The sequence below is a fragment of the Poeciliopsis prolifica genome, unplaced genomic scaffold, assembly GCF_027474105.1.
Source record: "Poeciliopsis prolifica strain line A6 unplaced genomic scaffold, Auburn_PproV2 SCAFFOLD033, whole genome shotgun sequence".
NCBI lineage: Eukaryota > Metazoa > Chordata > Actinopteri > Cyprinodontiformes > Poeciliidae > Poeciliopsis > Poeciliopsis prolifica.
In genome coordinates this window covers 5,996,341-6,021,795 of record NW_026562408.1, presented here as the reverse complement: position 1 = coordinate 6,021,795, position 25,455 = coordinate 5,996,341, and the positions used below count along the sequence as shown (strand labels likewise).

The following is a 25,455-nucleotide window of genomic DNA, read 5'->3' as shown; positions in this document are numbered from 1 at the left end:
AGAGAAAATCAATACCTGCCACTTCAAAAGAGTAGGCAGGAAGAATGACTCTTTGTGCATCTAATCTAACCACCTACACTCAGGGGTTTGTTACTGAATGGAAATCAAAAGAAAGCATTTATAAAGGGAATATAAGAAGTGGAGGCATCATGATGTTTTAATGCTTTTGTATAACAGCAAACAATGCCTATTCTTGCAGGTTCTGAAACAGGCCATTTTTAAGCACCCTTACAGTTCATTAAAACATAATTTCTCCTGAAAAATGCAACAATCTAATTTATATCAGTAAGTCTTTAAAATAAAATTGAGTAAACACATAAAATAAACATTTTGTTTATCTAAGAAGGACAAAATTAAATAAAATGGCAATTTTCTTGCAATCTTGTTATGTTGCAAAGTAAGCATTTAAACTGATTTAGTATCAAAAGCCCCTTCAAGGTTTCAATGAGCGAGTCAGTCTTCGAATAGAAAAGAAATATTAAACTGGGAAGGTTGGCGTTGTTGTGTGCACCTCACTGAACATCAGCCAGAACAGTTAAATGCAAGAGCTACCTAAGAAGCTTAGAGAGAAGAATATACTTGGATTGTCTATTTGATTATAAGTTTGAATAATATTCAAATATTAGGCTGTAATAATATTCAAATATTAGGCTGTCTCAAGAGAGACTGAGACAGCCTAATATTCATGACACCACATCTGCCAATTTACCAAAAAGTACAAGGTTGATGGGGACGTAGCAAAACTTTGAGAAAGTTGATGCAACAGAAAATGCCCAACCCCAGATGGTCAGTCTAATTGTGAAAGTAGTAGAAATAAAGCCAAGGAAACTATTCAAACTGAACTCCAACATCGAAAGAAAGTTATTTTGCACCCTAAAGAGATCCAAGAACATACAACTAATGACAGAAAAAATGCAAAAAAAAAAAAAGGGAAGGCAGTAATTTGTTGAAGCTCTGTTTTGGTTCTTCTTTACAGTATCAGGGCATAAGAAACCATGAATCAACAAGCATGAGGAATCTGAAATCTATGAATACTTCCCAGAATAAAACACACAGCTCATCCTCTTTTTTTGCAATGCTTCATCGCTGGCCAATAATGAACCTTATTCAAAATTTTCAACCATATGTTTTCCATCCACTCAAATTTCCATTAATGTGTTTGGATCCAGCACTCTGAATAACCAAATTCTTTGGCAATGACCTTCAACGCCTTACATATTTAAACTTCACATTTTTAACTGAATTAGAAAAATAAATTAACTTTTTGACGATGACTTAATTTACTATGATGAATGTGTATAGAATACAGAAAATAACAGATATTGGTGTGGCAATATATTACAATAAGGGGAAAATTGTTTTGCAAATATTCTTGGTAGTTTAATTATATGAAACATTCAACTAAATCCATAAATAAAACAAAAGTCTGAATTAACATCAAAGGATAAAATAAAACATATCTCAGCTTGTGTTTTTGAGAAGATACAAACCAATAATATGTGTCCATGCGATAATGTTAAACATTATATAGATATTACTTTTAGCTACAGCATCAATTTCACATCTGTTTGTTTCACAAGCTATTTTTCTAAATGAAAAACTTTATGCCAGCATAGAAGATTGCACAGCATCTTCATCATAAGGGGTCATAAAGTGATGCCGGGCAGAACTGTTGTTCAGTAATCCCAGTGCAAACAGGGTGGTGCTGCTCTGTCACATCCATAATTAAGAGCAAAGATGACTTCATCCATCTCTGCAGTCAACACCCGTTCACTTTAGCTTTTCTTTTTTTTTTTCTTTTGAACAGAATAAAGCTCTAACATGGTTTGCTGACATGGTGCTAAGACACACAGAAGAGGTGAAAAGTTCAGCACTTTCTTGCATGGAAGACACATCCACAACATGCTGAGGTGAGGAGACTGCTAATGTAATAAGAGGTCGTGTGTCCCCTCTCGAAAGGCCTTCAGGTCAACTTTAAGCTTCACGTATCAGCTGCACATTTTGAATTGCACACGTTTACATTGCTTCGATTCCAACCACATTGCAAACTGCAACCCTGTCTTTCATTTATGATACTGAATGCCTGTAAACTGACACACAAATCTTAGTTCCTGTCTATGTTGAAGTTTGTTTGTGTGTGCATGTTCCTTTTTCGTGACCTCTCAGTGGGGGTGAGAGGCTGTGCACAAACAATAGGAATCTGAAGCAGCAGGCTACAGAACGTCTCATTCCTCCAGCTATTTAGAGGGATGAAAGACCTCTCATATGTGCTGACAATACACAGAAGATGTCTTTGAAATAGTTCTCAATGCAGGGGAAAAAAAAGACTCTCCACATTCCTTTTAGAGGTCTTACTCAGAAAAATTCAGCACACAGGTTTGTTTTCTTTGCCTTTTCTTCTCAGACCAATTTGAGATCATTGCCTCTGTATGACAAATTCCAAGGATCACGGCACCCCAAGAAACCCTAAAAGAAAATATCTGCTGTCTGACTGCCACTGTCGTTCCGATGTCTTGGAATGAACTTTACTCAGTTAATTCTGAGTGCTGTAATGTCAGATGAGATTACCCTCGAACTAAAAAGCCTTAATATTACAAGGCATGAAACCCTCCTGCACAGGAGCGTGAAAAGGTTTCATGCTGTGATGGAGCTAGAAGACTTAAACTCACCTCCCTTTCAAGTGCCTAAAATGTGTTTTTTTTTCTCTCTTTTAAAATATGGTTCACTGTCTATGTTCTCATTTTATTAAGTTTTGCCGCAGTGGACAGCAGAATTGAATTGCAAAGCTAAAAAATCTTGAGAAAACAGCATATTTTACACCAGAAAGAAACTACATGTGGTGAATGGTGTCTCTAGTTAGATATGAATATGGGTTCTTTACTGCTATAGATGCAATTTCAACATGCTTTTCATTTATATCAGAAAAAAAATATACATTTTGCAAATGTACTTTGTTGTTGGCATTGACAAACAATCTTTGTAATGTAATAAACATCAGAAAAACTTTGATGTTTGAAGAAGAAAGAAACAGCATCAACTCTGCAATATTATTTATATAAACTCTAAGGCCACTCTATTTTCAGTCTTCTGTCACTCAAGATGTGTAAGTCCATTGAGGGAAATGCTGTTATTCCATATTCACAGTGACATTAATTGACACATATGTTCCAAATAAGTTGGCAGCATTCTGACATTTTCTATTCTACCTTAACAAAGTTGGATTTTTCTGTCATAAAGAATAATATGCCTTTCCAAAAGAAAAGTTATTGAACCTTTTAATCCCTTCCACAGTTCAATCCAAGCAACATTACAAATGTTTTGCCCCTGCACTTTGTGTAAATGTGCTTCTGTTTATGTTGGAACTGAAGTACAAAGTGGACACGTGGGAAATAAGGATGAAGTGACCTGTTTGTCAGTGTGTTGTCTGTCTGTCTCTCTGCCTATATTTGTACAACCATATAGTGCATTGTGGTAACATTACCTTGAGGGTAACATCTAGTCTTGTCTATCATGGCCCCGATTATGTTAAAGCATTTAATTACTGATTTAGTTGTGGATCTGATATAACTGATCCACAACTATCCGTAACTATTTTTGTTTGGCAAATTCTGCATTTAACAAACAGAGACACATCTCCCTTCTATAAAAGGCATGTTCTCTTATCTTTGTCATTTTAAAGATGTGCTTCTAACAGTGTGACATGTTATTTACATCCCATGCAAACAGAAAGTCATAAATTTGACATGCCAAGGCAATTTGATCATCTTAAAAAAGGATAAGTATAAAATATATGCTGAAGTTACCTTTATTGGAAATATTAGTTGTGTTAAGTGACAAGTGGGATTTTGAATTTGGATTAGTTTTATTTTTTTCCCAACTGAACATGGAACCAAATTCAAAATAACTATTTTTTTCTTTTCAGTGTGAGCTTCCGAAGTAAAATGGATTTGTATCACAGAAACAAACCCATTTGATAGCCCATCAGTCGAAGGACTATCAAAACAAGAAGGGAGTTCTAAATTTAAATGGGCACTTGATGTTAGATGAGTCTATGACTTGGTGAAAAAAAAATGAACTAAAATGTGAAAACCAAAACTGGCTTACAATATTCCGTCTGCATGATGAAGCAACAGACACAGGCAATTACAAAATTTCTGTGAAGTCAGTCCTGCTATTTCTCTAACATTATGAGTTCAGTTGCTTATAAATATCACTTTCTGAAAACTGTTGTTACATTTGCTCTCAGAAAAATGCAAAGTGGGTACAGCATGAGTACCAGAAATAATTATCGTTATTGTTCAATGTTCAGCTCAAATTCTCTTAAAAGGCTTCTTTCAAGAATCTTCAGAAAATGTAACATGCATGTAACACTCATAGAGGGGGAGCCGTCACTTCCAGATAAAAAGGACGTATAACATCTGTTGTCAGTTGTGTGTTCAAAAGCTTGTGCTCTTGTGACATCTCCTCGCTTTTTGCTGGGTTGCTTTAAGCTGTTCCTGTCAAGGACTAAATTAAGAAATACAGGCTCCATATTGGCAAGACATTCATATTTCAGACATCATTTTTATATCAAATAATTAAATGCAACTAAGTCAAAAGTTTCTTAAAAATGTGCTAAAAATGAACAATGATGCATTTACTTTCTTTACTTTTTCTTTATAGTGTCGTTGCATTGGAAAGTGCTCCTTATATACATTGAAAATATTGTGTAGCACACTGGTGCTATTCTTGTACAGTAGTTCATCTATGCTGCAGGTGTTGGTGCTGTGCATCTGTTCCAGAAACTAACTGTATCGGGGAAGCAAAGAAAGCTACCACCAACAGTTTAACTGTTTTTCACGAGAAAAACCTTCTGAGAAGCATGTGAAGTTCTTTGTTGCACACTCTGGTAAGACATCAATATTTCAATATCAAAAGAAGCACAAAAGATTTTACAAGAGCAACACTAGATCCAGATAGACTCTCGCTCAAATCTCATTTTCTGCTTGATTCCAGACTTGTAATGTCAACACTGTTGGAGTAGAGAAGAAAGATATGAGGACAAGTTTCGAACCTCATTCCTTGAGGTAATGGGAGTTTTTAGTGTGCTCTCACCAGATTTAAGTACATTGGTATAATCAAAACAAAATGAGCAAATTATTGCATTACTGCATAATTATTGCATTTCTTATAGCTTAATTGGTTGGCATTTTATAAGAATCTCAGCAGTCTTGACCTTCTCAACTTCTAATTTGCTTAGATGTTGTTTAATCAGCCCTGCGACAGACTGGTGACCTGTCCAGAGTGTGCCCTGCCTCTCGCCCGGAACACAGCTGGAGATAGGCACCAGCAACTCCTGACCCCAATAGGGATAAGGGTGAACAGAAAATGGATGGATGGATGGATGGATGGATGGATGGATGGATGGATGGATGGATGGATGGATGGATGGATGGATGGATGGATGGATGGATGGATGGATGGATGGATGGATGGATGGATGGATGGATGGATGGATGGATGGATGGATGGATGGATGGATGGATGGATGGATGGATGGATGGATGGTTGTTTAATCATTTATACTGCATTTGATCATTTCCTCCACAACTTGAATCACTGTTTATAACTTCAAACCAAACAAAATCTAGATTGCATTTTTTTTTTTTACAGTTTATTCCAGTATATGCACTTTTGGGCATAAAGGAAGTGAATCCCACTTGCATTGCACCCAAAGCATGCACCAATTCAATTGCAGGAGATAAAAGTGGTGTCTGACAGAATAATGCATTGCTTCCAACCTGTATCCAATCGCCATTGGGCATGACTTTGCTGCTGAGACACCTTAAGCCATCTTGGACACAAAAAAACCATAAGAAAGTGACATCTGAGGCAGAGAATCTTTCACTCCTTTGAAGTTCCTGTGATGCACTTAATAACCGTGGGGTTTTTCCACTGATGTCTACAAAGACAGACGTTTATGACCCTAGGCGTAGCTCAGAGGGGGAATCCTCGGGGAGGAGGAAGCAGTGACTTCCTTCAGGTACTTCAGCATATCTGTAAGCACATTTATCGTTTGTCTATGCAGAAGCTACGGCATGCCAATTATGCACGCCTTCATAGTGTCGGATGAATGACGACACCTATAAAATAGTGTGCTCTCCAACAGGAGTGCTCATCACAGAGCCACAACTCCAGCATCTCCCGCTGGCTTCACTTTATTATTTAAAAGAGGGATGAGTTTAATGTAGCCCATTACTGGCACTGCTGAGACCAAAACTTGACCCAAGATGATAAAATACAAACTGAAAGGTTTGGTTTTCCCTCTTCACTTCATTTCTGCTTTCATTGTTCTCAGAAATCTTACCAGATTTTTATATATATATATTTCACCCGCAAACAATGAGGTATGTCTCCTAAAAGGCTCAAAACCGGTGAGTCCTTCTGCACTGCATTGTGAACAGTCTGATGCAAAAGTAGCATTACCTTACATTACAATGCTTAAGAGTTTGAAGTATGAATTACTGGCCAATTAGGATTCAATATAAATGACAAAGAAGGAGACCAGCAATAATTAGATGATAGATGGAAATGCAAAACAGCAAAGAAGAGGGATTATATGTGAATCCTTTCAAATAATAGGAAGAAAAGGGCAGGATGTAAGTTAGATGGGATTTAGTGCAATGAAATAAAGATGATCAGTTTGTTGTTGTGCTCGGGTGTCAAGGGAGTCCAGGTTGTTTTATTAGTGACCTTTAGGTCATTTGCTTTGTGTGCTGCATTATCTCTTATCTTTTTCTTCACAGGACTCCACAGAGTCTCTTTGGATATTTTTCTTCCACTCAACTTTCAGCTTAAGCCCAATACTAAAAAACACAACTCCCCTCCCCTAATTTTCTTTAACAATGACTCATTGTGGTCTACCTTCTTTGTGATTACGATTATGTAGAAATCAGCTAACATTTCTTTTTTATTTAAAAAAAGGCTATACTGGCTCTAGTGGCCTTTATTTGAAAGTGAATTCACAGGAAAGTGGGTAATGAGAGAAGGGGGAAGTCACGTGGGAAAGATTACCAGGCCAGGAATTGAACCTGCAACAGCCACATTGAGGACAAAGGCCTCCATATTTGGGTTATGCTTAACCCCTCCGCCACCACCATCAGATTTTTGTATTATTTTAATTTCTTTAATAGTTTTCTGTAACATTCCAATTTCCCTTGATATTGCATTTGATTTTAATTTGTAGTCATATAATAAAATCAGATTAAACAGCAATATATGTTTGAAATATATTGTCTTGTGTGTTATGATTACATTTGACATATCACTATCATTCTTTGAATTAAGTTGCTGAAATAAATGAGCTTTTCAATAATATTGTGATGCATTCAGATGAAACTGTTTTTTAGCAAGACAAATAGCTTTAAAGATTAATAGAATCCAGATCCATTGTTCATCATAGGGTGTGGTAATTAGACAGAAAAATATATGAATGCAAACATTTCTTGCAATAATTTTAAGCACCGGTGTAGAAAAATCAAACATTGGTTGTCAGGCACCAGAAAATCCCAGTCGTACATGATTAAAGGGATGAAAAATCCCTCCACAACTCTGAAAGTCTGACGTTCTCATCTCAAGGTCGTTATGAAATGCAAATAATTATGAGTAACATAGCAGAATGTGTCATAATTCTACAGGAGAGAGAGCCATCCACTCTTTGAGAGACAGACACAGCAAGCACAGACATACATGAATTTAATATCCAATAGCTGGTGACTGAAACAGTCAACACTTATCATAAGTCATAAAAAACCCACAGCGTAGTGGGAAATTTAACTGAACAAAATTGGAACATAAAATAAAAGAACTGCATGTCACAGAACTGGTGACTATAGACAGGCGAAAACAGCACTGACAAAGCAAACATACAACAAACACAAGTTGAGCATTTTAAAAGCACAGGAAATGAATAAATCATAATGAACAAACATCTATGCCTGAAAGTGTAAAAAAAGAAACAGGGATGAGGATGGTGGTGAAGAGAATAAAGAGAGGAGAGCCGAGCTGAGAGGAGAAAGTGACAGTAAACTCCTGAATTCAAACAGATAAAGAGAATTTGCTCCTATAGCCAGAGGATGTGTTGCTCTGTACTGAATCCTGATGTATTACCTTTTGGTCTGACACAGATCAGTGCACAGTGATTTGACAACAGAAAGAGACTAACTATGGAAAAGGTCAGCATATTAACCTGGCTCATTTGTAACCATGATGACAGCTCATTTAAATGTTTGTTTTGGCAGATTTTTTATTGATGCTAGCCACTACAAGCAAAACAAAAACTTTATCTCATGTTTTGGATTTTTATTTATATTTATATAAGTAATATTACTTATTTTCAACTTAACACATATTTACATTGCAAGTAAGAAGTTTGTATACTCAATAAAAACATGGCTGATATTATTTTGGGGTTTTAAAAATAATTTAAAACATTTTCGCCACGTCAAATATCCAGTTCAAACCACCAAAACATGGTTGATGGCTTCAAAATGTGTTTCTTTGTAAAGTGGTATGGGACATTTAGCAAAAAAAGTAGTGTGGGTGAACCCACACTCATCATGTGGTGTTTGGAGAAAATCATTTTGTTTAATTTAATAGCAGATGTGTGTGATATTATAATTCCACCTGGAAAGAGAATGTTTCCAATTCATCACTTGAAATGAACAAGACATTCATACCGTTGATGATTTTATAAACTTCTACCGGGCAGTCTGAATCAGGGGTGATCAATACGTCGATTGAAAGGTTTTGAGTTGATCTCGGCAGTAGGTGACAAACTGCACACCACCAACAGAGTGGGACAAATATATTTCATTAAGTAACAAATGGCTTCTACTGAGATAATTATATGAAAATAAATTGTCTATTATTTTCAAAATAGTTTAGTGCTCTCTGGCATCTTGTTTTGAGCCTGAGAGACTTTTCCTCTATCAAAAATAGATAGAGGAAATTTCCACAAAATTTATTTAGTGGATATTTATGGTGGAAGAGATATTTATTTCCATTAAATATCTCTTATTTAGAGGCAATGTTGATATTGAAGAGATTTTCTCCAAAATGACAACCTTTTTCAATCTTTATAGCTCCACTGTTGGAAAATTAAGAGCTAAAAATCACAAATGACATTGAAATAAATCCAATGCAACATCGGGTTTGAGGTGATTCCTCTGAAACCTGTTGGAGGAAAAATATCCCAATTTCACAAGATGTGGCTTTAACTTAACAGAGCTCTGTGTAACAGAGCTAGGTTTTTACAATCAGTCTATCAGTCTGTAAAAATTACAGACTGATAGGTCCCTCCTATCAGTCTGTAATTTTTTATATTGACGTCATCAAACCAAAGTTCAGATCTACAATAACCGATTAATACCTGCTGGCCTCAGGTTTACAACCAGCTTCTAAAACTAGTGACCACCTCCCAGGATCAGAATCTCACTGAGATAGAAACTGCATCAGGTTTTCAATCACTTTAATATTTCTGCTATAACTGATGGATATTTGCATATAAAATAAGTCAATAGAGTTTAAATTTTTATATCGTCGTGTTATGAGGTAGATCTCAGCCAGCTGGTGACAGAAAAAGTAGATCTTGGTTTCAAAAACTTGCTCTAGATGCTTATTTCTTTCAAACCCCGGCCATTAGGTATTTATATCACATTCTCACATGAGTTACAAAAGTATGCTGCATTTCCTAAATCTGAAATCTCTTGCAATATACAGTATACTTCAATGTGAGTTAGCAACTCAACTGATATGATTTACTGAGGTACAAAAAACACTTCTCAATTCACCTGAAAAGATTCCCTTCCAGAACTAAATTAGCTTTTTCAATTTACATTTTTATTCAGACAAATTATTGCAAAATAATCTGAGCCTAAAGCAAAGAAATAGGCATTTTTGTTCTTCTCAGAGTCAGAAAGTTAGTCAGTTTTTTTTAAATATCAACTTTTTTCTAACCTGTGAAAGAAAATCTGTATGCACATAGATAATTTGTCACTCTTATTTAACAGAAAGGGGGGCTAGTAAAGGGGCAGACATTTTATCTTGACTTTCGCACTGCTTTTAAGAAGGAGGAAAAGGCCCTTTGAAGACATGAGAAAATATTCACAGTGATAACACAGATCTACACTCCATTTATCAAGCACAAACAAAACAGATAAGGAAAAATTGTCCTTGCAGAAGATATGGTGATAATTAGTCCTCTAACACTTGCAAAGTTGTACACAAAACATTTTGCTACTATTAAAGCTGAATAAAGAATTCATGTAATGTGAACTGCGTGCAGTGCAACGTGGATGAAATACAGATCTAGAGGAGGCAATTAGAGTTTTAGGTGGATATGTAAATCTAGATGAAGTGCTGGTACTTATGGGAGCAGAGGGTGTTGCTGCTGGGATGAAAGGATTCTGCTGGAACAATCAATCTTGTTTGCAGTCAGCGGTGTGGATTTAAAGAAAAAATTTTACCTGATCTTCTGTTGTATAAAGTCAGAGATTTTGGTTTGGATTTTTTTTTCTTATATCTTAAAAGGAGAACAGACAAAATGCAATATATACTGTTTACAGTATTTATTTAGTGTAATTTTTTTACTTACATGGTTGACTGGATTGATGCATCTTTTAAAATTAAGACAAGATGTGGTATTATTTTCCCATTGTTTACAATACCTGAACCGCCTTTCTTTTTTAAGCATAATACTAATATGCATTGACTTTTTAAAATAAGCCAAACAACATAGCTTATAGGTATACGTCATTCAAAAGAGTTACATGAGATATATTCATATTTTATCCTTTGTGCTCGTGCCCATTATCTACCAGCTATCAGAGGAGACATAATTATGGGGTTGGAGTCACAAATCCCTAACACAATTTTCCAGTCGAGCTATGAATTCAACACTTCCGAATGACACACACTTTTATATGAACTGTGTGATGCTGTGAGCTGCACATTGTCCAAAAAAACCCCCAAAACAAACCATCATCCTTTTAAAAGTTCCTGCTGTCTTCTGTGTTGTCCAGCTTTTGATCAAATGACTCATGTGATGCAAAACAAAGTGTTTCCATTGCAGTTTTGTGAAATGCATCTATTTCAATACGGTTGAAACACCACCTCACCCTACCACAAAAAAACAGATATTGAAAAATGTGATTTATTTTTTTTTTTTAATTGGCATAAGCAAATTTACTGTAATCATATTTTAAGAACAGGAACATTTCCACAACTCACTCCATGAGAAACTGAAAAATCCCCATCATCTAGGTAGCCCTCGCTGGTATTTTCTTTCCACTAGTATTTTCACGGTAGATGTTTTCGTCTCTGAAGTCTGTAAGACTGCACGCCTGAACCCATCTGCATGCTGTACATAAACTCTGGAGAAAGTTTGCGGCTGCAACAACAGTGTCCCAAGTGGAAAGCTTAAAATGTTCTGATGGCAATTTAAATTAGATGTGTTCCTTTCAAAAACTGGGGTGGATTCTTAAAGACTTCATCTAATATATTTGGAAAAAAAACAAAATTCACAATTTTTTCAGAAATGTGTGGTTTTTATGTTATTTTAACTTTCCTTCTCTGGCGACTTGTTTCTGGTTTTGCCATGTCACATTTATTGATCTATTTATTAATTCTAACTTTTTGGAGTTATGTTTAAAAGCATGTACAGAAACATACTGGGCAGAGTTTACATTTAAAGATATTGAAGAAATCCACCAACCTTTCAAATGTTTTTTTTTTTTTTTTTTTTTGCTTAATTCATCCTATTTATGTACAGCTGATTCACAACAAATATGGTCCTAAGGGAAAAATAAAAATCCAAACACTCACTGTCAATTAAATGTCACAACTGATTTGTCTTTGCATACTCTTCCCTCACATTACAGTGCATGAACTTCACAACATCTCAAACTGAAGTGTCTGAAAAATCCATCAGAATTAGCAATAGAGATCCTCAGTGTTCTTAACCTGATAGAGAACATTCTTCCTGCCACTCCTCATCTGTAATAGGGCCACATAATTACCAGCGGCTCCCTCAGAGCATTGCCCAGTTGATACGCCTAAGGCTCTCATTACCCACAATGCTGCCTGGGCTCTTAAATATCAAACACCTCTTTGTGCTCGAGGCACTGACCGCCCCTGAGCCTGCGGCAGCCCCTCCGTGCTCGCACTGTGTGTGTTTGTGTGGGATTGCCTGCGTAAGCGTGAAAACGTACAAGTGTGGGTCAGTGATCAAACTAATCTTGTTCATAACAGGAAACCTCACTTATGTGTAGATTTATGATTTGCATCATCCTTGCTTCCTCTAAAACGATGGGCTTTGACTCACAAAATCATACAAGAAAATGTTAACAATGTATCTAAAAATGTTGTTTTCCTCTGCACATTTTAAATGCAGAACAAATTTGCTTAAACTCTTGAGAAGATTACAGAGGACAAAGAAGACGCGCAGTAAAGAGAAAATCATGGCCTTGACTATTTCATTTTATAAGCTTTTCAAATTTAACCAAAATATTGCCCCAGGACAGGAAAATAAAATAATATAAGCATTCACTAGCATAGTCAATGATATTTCTTCTTTTTGCTGCATTTAAAAAAGTGGTTATTCTGTTATGCACTAACACTTGTCTTTAGGCAAATGTCTGAAAAATAATAGTGGAAGAAAGCTTCTTTTCAGATTAAAAAAAAGGTCCATGATTAAAGACAGAACATATCTAACTTTCAGCTTTTGTAAGTATCATCTAGAGTTTTTTAAAGCTGGTGGCAAACATATTAGCATCTCAGCCAGATTTACATTTATGTGTCACTAAAGAATGCATATTTGATGAGCCAACAAATTAAAAGAAATTACATATGAACCCAGTATTGACCTTTAATTATGTGCCCAGTGATACATGATGCTGTGTGGCTAAAAGGTTCTGCACTAATTGTCTTATGGTTGTGTTTGTGAAGTTTCTCACACAGCATAAGAGGTGCCCTCCAACTATGCATGTTACCACATAAAGCAAGCATATCTGGAATTCATTAAAGCATGTGCAACTTTATGTGCTGCCAAATAAACTTTTTTTTCACACATACTAACACTATGGTGCACATAAAAGTATGCTTAGATTTTTATCAAGCTGAGGAACTTGGACAAAGGTATATGTTTTGTCTAATTAAGGAAACTTCAGCTGTTAAATAGCTTCACAACATGAGTTTGTCTATATTTTCTCTTATTGTAAGTACAAATGTTAGTGTGTTGATTCTTCAATGACAAACAGAAAATTGTGAACTATAAGAAGTGAAAGGAACATGACATATTGTTTTAGTAAAAAATTTAAATGTGTCAAGTGCTATAGTATAACCACCTACACAATCATTAAATACTGCTTTATTGATCAAACTAATCATTATTTTTTATAACTTATAAAGATCCCCAAATATAAAAAGCCTTCAATTGAAAAAAATCTGCCTTTTTTGTAAGATGTTTAAATCCACAAGGTATTAGTTTCTTTTCCTTTCCTTTGCTTTTATTTTTATGCTTGTTTGCATAATTGCTTGATTTAAATTATACTTCTTGTTTTTTTAATGTTTTTAGCTTTTCATTAAGTGTTTTATGCTTTTACCAAGCAATTTTCTAAGTCTACATTTTAATTTACTTGTGATTTTATCTTGTGATGTTCAAAGTATTTGTATTTATTTCCTCTATTTGCTGATGTCAAATAGATACACACACCCCTTAATGTCTCCCTAAATAACAAAGACCTCTTACATCAGAAAGTGATTGCTATTGTAAGATAATTTCTTTGTAGGAATATGCACACAGTAGGGATGTATACTCAATAAAATATGCTGATTGTTAAATTGTCATATCTTGAGCATAACTGGAAAATATATATGACAGTATTTACCTGAATTGAATACATTTGATTCTGGTTTTACAAGTAAAAGTAAAGTACCTTGATGCATATTAAATAGTGACAATGCTCAATAGTTTCCTTTTCACATTTGTTATACTGACAAAAGATAAACTGCAGTCGGACTTAATATTACAATCTATGGCTTACGTGTCTTTCATATTGGCTGTCAGAATTTAAAATTATTTTCACATTTAAAAAATGTCATTTTATCTGCAAATCCAAAAATAATCCAAACAAAAAAAAAGCTAAATTGTGCTTCATTGATCTGTTTAGAATAGTTACTGGGAAAAATGTACAAAAACTAGTTTTTGTATTAGAAGGGGTAAAATACATAGCAGCTGACTTACCAATTGATTACCATAATTAGTTACAATGAAGAACTCTCCGAGATTGAGAAAGTAATAAAGAGACCCAATAAAATTAGGCAAACTCTAAGGATTAATGTCTAAAGGCTGTTTGCTCTCCTGTCCAAGTCAGCTAGCTTTTATATTTTAACCACAAATAACGTTTATATATTTATTTATGTTTTTTACTTTTCAAACTATTGTGCCTTTTTGCTTATGTAAAAAAAACCCACTATTATTGTTATTACAATCATTGTTGATACTCAACAGCTGCACAAACAATGCCTCTAACAAGTATTTTCAGTTCACGCCACTGAAAAAGTAGCACAAAAAGACCTGGAAGTCACGCAAAAGTCATTTTTCATGGCCTTTCTGAACTCCTCCCACACTCATGTTTTTCCCTCGGTGACCACCCGAGCCGCAAACCTCTTAGAGTGCTGGTACCCATCAGATGCTTCCGCAGGCCAAAAAAACCCACAAGAACTCCTTGTTCAGCCTGATGTCTCTTAGCACCAGTGTTGAATAATTTTGTTAATAAATTCTTATTCTGGGAAAGAAAATCATTCTGTACATGTGCAGAATCTTGGTGATCAGATGATGCTAGCGCTGGACTTATGCTTTCAGCTATTGCAATTATTTGTAACTATTCATATCCACAACTAAGCTCTTATTGATGCACAACATCAGTTGTGAATTATTTCTTTCCTTGGGTCATCAGAGGTGTTTTCATTCTGTGTTTCTGGGATGAGGACTAAACAAGGCAAAGCAGCATTTAGTTTTTAAGTTCATCAACTCTGAAAACAACTGTCGAAAAAAAAAAAAAAATAAAAATACACAGGAACAATTGGGGTCACAGCTGAAAACATTACTGTTAAATGCTGTAAGACTGGTTTATCATTTCTATCTTGTTTGTTTTTTTCTTTGGTTAAAGTTTGATATTTTTAGGTCTGTTTTATTCATATCTTAGGTGTTTGATTTTTCCATCTCTGTAATGATGTTCTTCCTGTAAAGCTTTTTAAGATACTCTTTGTAGAAAATATACTTTATTTACTTTTATACCTTAATCCTTAAATTATGTGTTAATTTTTTGTTGATTGTTATAGTCTTTTTATTTAATTTAAGTAATATCTTTCTTTTGATTCATTTTTGATAACTTCACCAAAAATTGGATATTACGCAATTTAAAGTAGCTGCCAGCTGGAAAATGGTAAAAAGTCTTACCGTTATCCTCAACAGAGAAGTGGAAGAGATCCATAGTAGCATTTTCTTCACCCCTCAGTACATAGCAGATGTTCAGGTCATCAATATCAGCTGTAAAAGAAAGTTACATTTATTTCTGAAAAACTCCTTGAAGTGCTCATGTGACAGTGAAATATCTTTAAAAGTAAGAACAAACAAATTTTGAGATTATATATGACAAAAGCGGAGATAATAAACTATCAAACAAAAACCATTTGACAAGAACATAAAAGAATGCAAATGAGGGTCAGTTTAATCTAAATGGTTTCATGGTCGAATCAATGTGAGGTGAGGCATGATGAAATTTTAAAACTGCCTGATAGTTTTAGTTACACAACTAGGAGATTTGTCCTTGACAGGAAATGGAAAAAAAAACCTTTTTAAAAAATAATTTGCATTTTGTGAAAAAAAACATTCATGTGATGTTTCATGCTGACTGCAGAAATAGCCTCAAACAAGCTTTTGAAGTTGTATCGCAGCCTTTTGGCTTGTTCAAATACTTCCTGCGTTCAAATAACTGTTCAGAGACGCAAGCTGTCCTGCTTTAGTATCGGCTATACTAGCAGCAGGTCTCTAGTATCACACTGATTCAATTACTTATCAGTGCTCAGCATGAACAATTTCCAACCAGAGGAGTCATTTTTGAAAGTCATGCGTCCATAATCTGGAGTGATAAGGGCTGCAAACCTGATATCCAAAGAGGCTCAAGCTAAACCAAAGACAAGAAAAAAGCTTTTAAATCTGTCCATCTCAAAACAAACAAAAAAATAAAAAATAAGGGGATGGTGGATCTTTTAATGACAGACAAGGTAAGAATGTTAAGAACAGGATTGCACAGGGCACCACACATCTGTTTCCTGAACTTTGCTGAATTACAGGGCTGTGCTAGCACCTCCCTCTCCACCATTCCCCACAAAACATCTATTATAGCACAGAGAAATCATCAATGCTGCTCAAGAACCTTCTCCCAACAAAGCTTCTTCTTAAATAATAGATGTCAGAGGAAGAAGGTTCATAACATAAAAGCCTTGACTTAAAACCCTTGACTTTTGACTGGGATGTTTACCACTTATACTGTAGGTGGCCCTTGTCTGCTTTTTCCTTTCCATTGTTTTTATTATTTTATGTATACAGAACTTGTGTATATAAAATAATATACAGGTATACTGCTTCTTACATATGTATTTTATTTTACTTTTTAGTCAAACTATAAGGCTTCAGATCATCAAAGAAATTAGCAAGATGATAGCCTAAACAACCTACAGTAGTTATAATTTAAAATATAATGACCTTCTTGATGAATCACATTTTTTATTTGGTTTGGCTAGTCACACCCAGAGAAACATACAATAGAACCAAAACAAATCACTTAAATTGATCATGACTGACCACAAAAGTAGGCATGTTCAAAGCGACACATCATGCCCCAGTCCAAGGCAATTTAACAACAGATGACAAGACAAAGTCACTGACTGACATCCTTCTGAAAACCAATTACAAAGCCATTTCTAAGGATTAAGGATTATGTGGCAAGTTAATGATTCAATCCTGGAGGCTGAATTTAAACAATTTGGCAAAGACCACTATCCCAACATTTCACCGCAGTGATGTAAAAGCTCACTGCCAGTTCATACAGATGCTTAATATCGGTTGTTGCTTTTTATATACAGTGGCCTAGTTGTTAGTTTTAGGGGCAATTACATTTTCACATAGGACCAAGCTGATTTGGATTGTTCTTCCCCTTTAATAAATGGAATCCTCATTTGAAATGTCCATGCTGTATCCATTTGTTTGTCTGAAGTTAAAATTTCCTTGATGATTTGAAACATTACAGTGTGACAAAAAAGCAAGAAGTCAAAGAAACATGTATGAGGATAAATACTTTTAACAGAACTGTAAGTGATTATTCTAAAAGATTTGGCCTGCAAGAAGAGAATCCTCCTTGCAGGACAGACCTCAACCTAAGGACCTTACAAATCTAAAGTTAACAGTGTGAACAGAGGGCACGCTCTTCATTCATTATTTAAAGAGATCGTCTCTTGGGAAGTGCTCTGGAAAAAGGACAAGTAAATAAAGAGCAAAGGATTGTCTCTTTCACCTGACTGCTTCTTTTGATGAGCCTGTTTGGTCTTTCTGACTCAATCTCTCACGACCCTTCCCTCATTCTTTATTTCTCTCATGTCACTTACATCCCCTCACCCCGCTTCGCTAGCCGCCTCATCTGCACTCTCCTTCCCCTCTTCAATGCTGTGGTGCTTCTTTTGCTTTTTTCACTCGTCTTATCTGTGCCTTTTTTGTTTGGAAAACGGCAGCCGCACACTGTTTGTAAGAAGTGTCCATCTCTTCCAGGCTTAAAGAGCTTTTTCTCGCTCTGTGTTCTCAGCTCAGATCTTTGCTTACAGCAAGCAGGTGAATTTTTGTACATGTTAGCTTAATTGCCAGGCCATTATGATTGCATTGCTTCAAACAGCAATCAGTGGCATTGTTGTCTCTGTGCATGTGTCAATACTTACCAAATTTCAAATCTGTAGAGTTCCTTGGCAATGTCAGAACATTTCCAGGACTTAATAACCAAACTTTACTCTGGATTCATAGCAAATGTTTTAAAGGATTAAGTCAGTCTTCAGATAGGAAAGCAGGAAGGATGTTTAAAAATAAATAAAATTAAAATCCAAAAATTTCCCACATACCTGTTTCTTCTTCTATGTATCCAAACATGGAAAATACAAAAATCCTATTCTTCACTTTAACATTATTCTGCAGTCTGTGTAAAAAGTCCCACACTTACCATTGTGGTGGTGGTCAATATATTCTCTATAATTTTATAAGACACATAGCATTTCAATGCTTCAAACTGACTGGACCCATTGAAATTTACTGCATCTCAAATACCATTCTGTCACTTTGAGCTCTGCACTGACCTTTTCACACCATTCTCTACCTCTGTTCTGCTTCATTTAACAGACCTCCAAAGAGAACATCAGATGTGAACATCACCCCGGGAGACGCAGAAAAAAAATTAATTATTCATCTGTTATGTCTACAAAAACAGCAGCCTGAAACTTAGGTCTGCTAATTACAATTTGATGAGCAAGGCACATCTAAATCAAACCCATAAATTAACTATTGAAATTCCCAAGTTGGCACTTGTCACACGTACGAATAATTATAACCCCATAAATTAAAATCTTTGGGAAGCAGAGTGTGAAAAATTAATCAAAACTTACTGATTTACAGGGAATTTGAATGTCACACCTTTTTCTTCAATAGCAAATCACAAGTTACGAGGTTTTAATTATTTGATCACAGAAACATGATGAAAATCAACTTCTATGAGCAAAGAATTGTGACAATTATGCTCTCAAGGCACAGTTTTCAAACATTTTGTTACAAATCATTTTTGGCAAATTACTAGCAGTACCAATTAGACAGCTACCTACTCATCGTTTGCCACCGCTAGTTAACTGGCAGAAAACAGACTAATATCACTTTGTCTCAATTACAGAAAAGACAAACTTAATTATTTTTGAAAATCTCTAAATAACATGGGCAATCATGGAGTTACATCTCAAATAACTAACCAGTCAATGTCAGCTTCACAAACACCCAGTATTACTATGTAAAAAGTAGAGAAGCAAAAGTGAATCTTATTTTGGACATTAAGAACTTAATATACAGTGTTTTCTCAAAACTGTTGCCATAAAAGAAAGACAGTAAATAAAAGATACATGATTTTCTGTTCTAATTAAAAGAAATGAGTTCACTTAATACATTTACTGCAATTTTGTGAAACTTGGTATTTTTCCTCAAACCTTTTACGCTGAATGTCATGCCAGCCTATTGCTAGTAACAGTGATTTATCTATAATGACAATAAACATTCAGACAGTTCTGTTAGAGCAAGGGGTCTTCGACCTGTTGTCAATAAGCCACCTGACTCTTTAAGCACCAGTTTCATTCATTTTTTACTGAAATCCCAAAAATTTTAATTTTGAGAAATTGGTTTGAAACAGGCAGCCACAATGACTTTTTATAACTTTGATCTAAAATAGTGTAGAAATTAACAATGTTTTAAAACTTAAAGGTATTGATATTTATAGGCTTTTTGTATGCTTTCATGCATCATCTGCATAATATTCAGCAAAAGAATATCAATAATTGTTTATGGAATCAGTTTTTCATCCTACATTAAATTAAATTACAAACTAAATGTTATTTTCTTAAGTTTCCTCAGAAACTTAAAAAAAGATTCTAAGGAAACTATCAAAAAGTCAAATTTCTGTTGTACAATTATTGATGACTTGCACTGAGAGACTGCTTCTGTACTTTTCTGGTAAAATACCGAGCAGAGTAACTTGTCATTACACTATGAAGAGTTACTGTCAGAGCTTACCTTGACTAAAGGCATCAATGGAGTTGTTTCCGTGTCCCAGGTTGACGATGTCGCCGTGTTGGGGCTGGGTAGTGATGTGGAACACCACTGACGCCGGGATGCTGTCCCTGTCCTCCACTTTTAACACTTTAGGGCTGATGGGGAACCCCAAATGACCTGTGGCCAAAATCTTCAAAGTGGCTGCACCTTTATTTACCACAATCTGAGGGACTCCATTGTCTATTGCCATGATGGTAATTTTCATAGTCTGAGGATGTCTTGTCTCAAAAATTGTGTTGGGGAAAACATAGAAGTCTGTGTGTGTGCCATCAGTGACAGTGAAGGAGAATGAGTCTTCTAGTGTTTCAGTTCCATCGTGTTTGTAGCTGATGAGGTTTTCGTTGAGGTCTTGTTTTGTAAAGCTGGCAATAGGTGTGGACTGATTGTACAGCACCTTGCCATGAACAGGCAACTGGGTTATTGTAAATTTAATCAATTTCTCAGAAGTGTCCTGATCTTCAGCAGTTAGCTCAAAGGGTGTGATTAATTTCAGTTGACCTTCAGTGACAATTAAATTATTTATAGTCACAACGGGTTTCTTGTTATCTACATCCACAATAGATATTCTAAATGTTCTGAAAATGGGATTGTACCCATCTGTGACTTCAAACTCAAAACTGTCCATTTTTACTTCATCATCAGAGGTGTGAATGTAAAAAATCTTGCTGCCTGCTAACTGAAGTTGGGTAAAAGATCCAATGGGTATCCCAGGAGTGTCTGTGCTCTCAAGGTGCCCCCTGACTGGGGCCCGTGTGACAGTAAAAACTAATTTCTCGTCAGGACTGTTGAGATCAGAGGTGCTTAGAAGATCCGTGGACAAGGTCACCCTGCCACCTTCTCTTAGAGACACACCTTTACTGATCACATCTGGGAATATGATGTCAGTGCTGCCCACAGTGATATAGAAGTAACGATCTATGAGTGAATTTATGTCATCAGTCACATCAAATTTGATTAAATCTCTGAAGCCATCTTGTCCATTGTGTGCATACAATATGAGTCCTACATCAATTTCAGATTGTGTAAAATTCATGCCAAGTGTGATGTTCTCAACAAACCCGTATGGTGTTTTTCTCTGCAGGAGACCCTGGCTAGGGCCAAATCGGATTATATATGTTAGCGTGCCGTCTTCAGAATCTAAATCTGTTGCTTTGAGGATCTTATTATTAATCTCCTTCGTCTCTCCAACTTCCACCTCCAGGCCATCATTGATAGCCATCCTGGGGGTCTCATCATCAACAGGGATGATCATAATAACGGCTGTTTTCTGCACAGAATACTTTCCATCTGTCACAATGATATCAAAGCTGTCCTCCGTTGTCTCTGAGTCATCGTGCTCATAAATAATACTCGACGCCTCTCTAATCTCTTCTAAGGTGAAGTTAGACACCAAAACAGAGCCTGTGGATAGCTGACTTAAAATGGCACCATGTTTGGGAGGTTTGGAGATGATGAACATCAGCTCCTCAGGTGGAAAATCAGCATCTGCGCCATTCAGAATCGGAGGGTCGATGATAATGTTCATCCCCTCCATCACAACTATCTCCCTTAAATAAATCTCTGGCTTTTCATCATTTGTTGGGATGATTATGATTGGAAAGAAATGGTTCTCTGAGAAATTGATGCCATCAGAGCACCTAAATGTGAACCGATCCTCCACTGGTTCTACCCCCTTATGAATACTCTGCACATAGAAGATATTTCCTTCCCTTATGTCTCTTAGAGTAAATGCACTGATAGCTGTTCCTGACCTTGACTTCTCTGAGCCTGGAGCTGGGGATATATTTTCTACATAGCCTGCAATGGGCTGCACAATGACAGTGCAAAGGATGTCATCTGTTGGAGTGTCATTATCATCAGCGTTCAAGTGCTGAGAGCTAATACCATATTTCTCTCCTTCAATAACGCTGAACTGGAGCCCAACTCCAATCTCAGGGGCCTGATTGTCAACAGGCAGGACAGTAACTTGTACATGGACTCCACTGACTACATTGCCCCCTACTGTCCAATCATCAGACATATCTGTGAGGGTCAAATTAAATCCATCTTGCTGAGAGAAGAGACCTATCTCACCACCAGTGTGTGCATACACAACTTCTCCATTAATTATGTCGGCTTGTGTAAACCTTGCAGCAGGCAATCCTTTAACTAATATTTCCCCAAAGACAGGGGGATCTTCCATAATAAATGTCAGCTGGAAATCATCAGTATCATCATCATGACCCTGAATCACATTTGCTGTGATTTCTGCCACACCATTTTCCAGCACGTCCATGTGAGACCCGATTGTTCCTGAGGAGAGGCTGTTGGAGGGAGTTTCATCATCAAAGGGCTTTACAATAACTTTAACTGTCACAGTCACAACATGTACCCCGTCACTGATATCAAGCTGGAAATCATCGCTCACTGTCTCCTCCCCATTGTGAATATATGATATTTTTCCCTCTGAGATATCATCAAGTTTGAAAATCCTGTTTTTCTCCAGGTCAGTGAATGCAGCCTTAATCTGGCCATGTTTAGGTGGTCGACTCAGAGCACAAGTTATCTTTTCGCTTTCTGTATCAAGGTCTTGGGCATCCAGCTCTGTAGCAGTTATAATGTGCATTCCGCCTTCAAACACGGTAAAACCTGTGTTTGTGATTTGCGGTGGGTTGTTATTGACTGGCTGCAGAAAGATTGTGAACACCCCCTCTACACTGTTCCCCGCCATGTCTTTGACAGTGTAACGGAACTGTACTACATGGGCCGTAATTCCCAGTTCCACATTTGGGGGCGCATAGGATATCTTATGATGGTTTATTTGAGCTTGTGTAAACTCTGTCACTTTGGAGTCAGGATGATCTGTCAACACTAATGATCCAAATACAACGGGGTTATTTTCATCTGTATCAGTTGGAGCCTGGATGAGTGCATATTTGAGGTCACGATCCTCTGAGTCCATATCAGTGTAGCGGAGGACCTCTTTAGTGAATTGAGTGAGTTCATACTCCTCAACAGTCATCTGCAGGGTAGTGCCAGGGTACAGCTCTGGGGGCACATCATCAATCGGTAAAACACGAATTACAAATATACTATCTCCAGATAAATTAGGTGGGTCATTGTCATCCTGAACAGTGAACATAAAATGATCCATGATTGTTTCTGTGCTATGGGGACCTTTGTGCCTGTAAAATAACTTTCCATCTGTGATGTCTTTCTGAAGCCATTCTGTCACCTCCTTCTCATACATTTCATCCTCAGCATTAAATTTCCAAGAGGAGGGATCCTCCGGGGCATCTGACTGTCGCAGGAGCACCGTTCCAATTGTGGAAAAAGGGGGAATAATGGTAAATTTAATTGTTGAGTCTTCAGAGTCAATATCAGCAGCACTGAGCACGAGAGGCGATATGGGAATCGTTTGGTGTTTGAAAAGCACTAAACCCATGTTTGCATTGATGATTGGTGACTCATCATCAGTGGGGACAATAGTGATAGGAAAGAGAAATTCAACTTCATTTTTCCCATCTGTCATCTTGAAGACAATATTGTCACTGTATGTGTCGCTGCCATCATGCTGATAGACAACAGCCCCTGTTGTGAGGTCAGCAGGTGTGAAAATGTTTCTCTGAGAGCCCAGCACCACGAGCCCCCCATGCCGTAGGCCGTCCACCACTGAGACTGTGACAGAGTCCAAGTTGTCCTCATCGCTGATCTCCAAATTGTGTGTGCTGATGAGGGGCCGTGACTGGCCCTCATACAGCAGCTGACCCGTGTTACGCGTCACAACAGGGGCCAAAGTGTTCATCGGCTTCACAACAATCATAAAGGCAAATGGGTCAGAGACAGCGCCCTCTGTGTCTATCACCTCAAACTCCAGCTGAAAAATTCTTTCTGTGTCCGAGTCCAGAGAAGGTGGAACATAAGCTATTTTCAAATCCTGCAGGTCTTTTTGGTAGAAGGAGGTGATTGGAAGGTTTCTGTCATCTGTGCTGACTATGTAACCCTCTTCATAAGATAAGGGAGAACTGATGTTAAAAATAAGCTCTTCTGGGTCTGACTCTGTATCCTCAGCAGCCAGCATGTCAGGGGTGAAGGCTGTCATCACAAACTGGCTCACCTCCATCATCATCATGGTTACAAAGCTGGGTTTGGGGGGAGTGTTCTCCTCTCCACCTCTGATGCGAACCATAAGATGAAAATACTCCTGTTTCACCAGGTTCCCTTCTTTATCGTGGAGCTCTGCAACCATAGGAACATAATCCCTGTTTGGAGTTTTACGATTAAACGTGTGCTGGTAGCGTATTTCCGCTTGTATGAATTCATCACAGTCCATCACTGTGGAAAGTTTACCTCCCTCAATGAGTTTTCCATATCTGGGCAGTGCGCTGGCGCCGGATAAGGATGCCACTTCGCATTTGTAATTCACTCTATCATAAGTAAACTCTAATATCTTCTTATCGATAGGATTACTAATCCCTTTCAGACGATCAACAGTGAGTGGCACGTTTTTGGTGAGTAACTCCATTGCGTAAAAACTACTTCCACCTCCATCATGAACGGGATGATAACAGTTTCGGTTTGAGCATCATACCTGAGCTGCAGCCGCACTCTGTCTCTGACTGGACTCCTGGAGCCGTAGTGAGAATACATCACGTCACTCGGACCAAAATCACATGGAAACTTTTTGGGAGAGAGGTGCCCCGGTCTCTGTGTGAGCGGGTCGTTGTCCAGCACGGTGATGCTGCACCGGTCTCCCGGCTGCGTCTGAACCACCAGGTCGTTGATGGGGTCGATGAAGACCGATCTTCCGAAAGGCACGCGTATTCCGTTGTTGGCCACCAGGATTGCGTCTTCCGACAGCTCGGACCGGAGCGCGTAAAATAACCCGGAGCTGTTGGGCTGCGCTAAAACAAAACCTGTTACTGAAAAGCACAGGAGAAGTCCGCGGAGCAGCATCTTCGCGTCCGAAAACAGTGACGCTGTCGATGTGCAGCCGTGCAGTGCCCACCCAGTCTGTTTCACTCGAAAAGAATCAAATCCCAGGAAATGATGGGAGTCAGATGGATGTGACTCCCGCACATCTATCCGTCCGAAGCATCCACATACTCAGCCTCCACAGCGCACACGAGTTTTAACTTCATGCTCCAGAGAAGCACTGGCTGAGCTGCTCCCGCCCATCCCTGCACGTATTGGAGGATTTTTGAAGGCTTGTGGGGTCACCAGCATCGCTAATGGTCACTACACTTGACAGTCACCAAAAGAGGCTGGATTAGGAAGATGAGCTGAATTACTTCCAGTGGATATAATTGACTTGGCACTACACCATTTATCGGCTTTCTCCAGGTACAAGCACTTTGCGAAATGATAAGATAAATTAAATATGACATATCACGATGAAGGTGTCTTTAATTTTATTTTTCAAACACAGACACCTTAAGTAAAATGATCAATTAGACTTTTACTTTCAACCAATGATGTAAAAACAGTTTTAACAAATTTATTAAGTTAACATGCTAAATGTATGTTCT

The 25,455-nt window shown here is 37.2% G+C and overlaps 1 protein-coding gene across 1 annotated transcript in view; it reads right to left on the bottom strand.

Moving 5' to 3' along the window:
• The window catches only part of frem2a (FRAS1 related extracellular matrix 2a), a 68,738-nt gene extending 43,720 nt beyond the window's left edge, over nt 1-25,018 (bottom strand). The window contains 3 exon segments of the mRNA XM_055051604.1: nt 15,500-15,589; nt 19,910-24,451; nt 24,454-25,018. Of these exon segments, the coding sequence (XP_054907579.1) occupies nt 15,500-15,589; nt 19,910-24,451; nt 24,454-24,883 (5,062 nt within the window). The 5' untranslated portion in view covers nt 24,884-25,018.
• Nucleotides 25,019-25,455: the final 437 nt, after the last annotated feature.